We start from the raw sequence: 841 nt of genomic DNA, 5'->3' as shown, positions 1-841 counted from the left end.
TCCTGTTTCACTTCATTGTGTTCAAAAGAAGTCGAGGTCGTCCGGAGCGTCGAGGTCTCTGTACTCGATGATCGTCCGAGGGTCCCCTCGCACGCCCCTGCACAGAGAGAGAGAGACAGATAATCAATATTCAATCAATACATCTCTCTGTGTGCTGTCTTCACTCCGTCTCTAATTCACCTGCTGTTTCGTTGTTTCCCGGGAAACCCTCCTCCTCCTCCTCCTAGATGACCCCTGAAGTTGTCGTAGTTACCGCGGCCTGCCCCAAACTGGTTGGGGGGGTAGGGAGGCCCTCCGCCTGCAACACACACACACACACACACACACACACACACACACACACATTATCTCTATGTTCTGGAGCTGCTGATCAGTGAAATAACACTTTCAACCTGAACGGTGTGTTCGAGTGCAACATCCGACTGTGGGAAATCTGAGCTCTTTCACTGCAGTTAGATAAAGGATGTAAATTATGATCATGATGTACCAGGAAAGCCGGGCATGGGAGGTCTGACTCCAGGTGGATATCCCAGAAGGCTTTGCTGTTGAGGTGACTGACCAGGAAATCCAGGTACGCCAGGGGGTGTGGCTGAAAGAGAAAGATGTGATGTCATAACGACCAAAAATATCCTTTTTCAACTCTGTTCCAGTCTGTATGTGTCTCACCTTGTGCTGGCGGTAGGAGGGGCTTGTTGTCAGGTAGGGCCGGTCTCTTGGCGTCCAGCAGGAAGTTGTTGAAGAACTCGACTTCCTGTCTGACGGCGGCGACCTTCTCAGCATGTTTGTTCAGGATGTGTTTACGCACAAACTCTGGAGCCTGAACAACGACAACGTTTGTTAC

The 841-nt window shown here is 50.7% G+C and overlaps 1 protein-coding gene across 1 annotated transcript in view; it reads right to left on the bottom strand.

Moving 5' to 3' along the window:
* The window catches only part of LOC111645910 (serrate RNA effector molecule homolog), a gene marked incomplete at its 5' end in the record, with an annotated part of 4388 nt that continues 3547 nt past the window's right edge, over positions 1 to 841 (bottom strand). Inside the window, 4 exons of the mRNA XM_023395247.2 lie at positions 1 to 97; positions 181 to 298; positions 488 to 589; positions 667 to 832. Of these exons, the coding sequence (XP_023251015.2) occupies positions 22 to 97; positions 181 to 298; positions 488 to 589; positions 667 to 832 (462 nt within the window). The remainder of the gene's footprint in view (positions 98 to 180; positions 299 to 487; positions 590 to 666; positions 833 to 841) is intronic.

This window comes from Seriola lalandi, unplaced genomic scaffold (genome assembly GCF_002814215.2).
Source record: "Seriola lalandi dorsalis isolate HSWRI2012SDOR001 ecotype SW California unplaced genomic scaffold, Sedor1 jcf7180002054959, whole genome shotgun sequence".
Taxonomy (NCBI): domain Eukaryota; kingdom Metazoa; phylum Chordata; class Actinopteri; order Carangiformes; family Carangidae; genus Seriola; species Seriola lalandi.
This window is presented reverse-complemented; position numbering and strand designations above follow the sequence as displayed.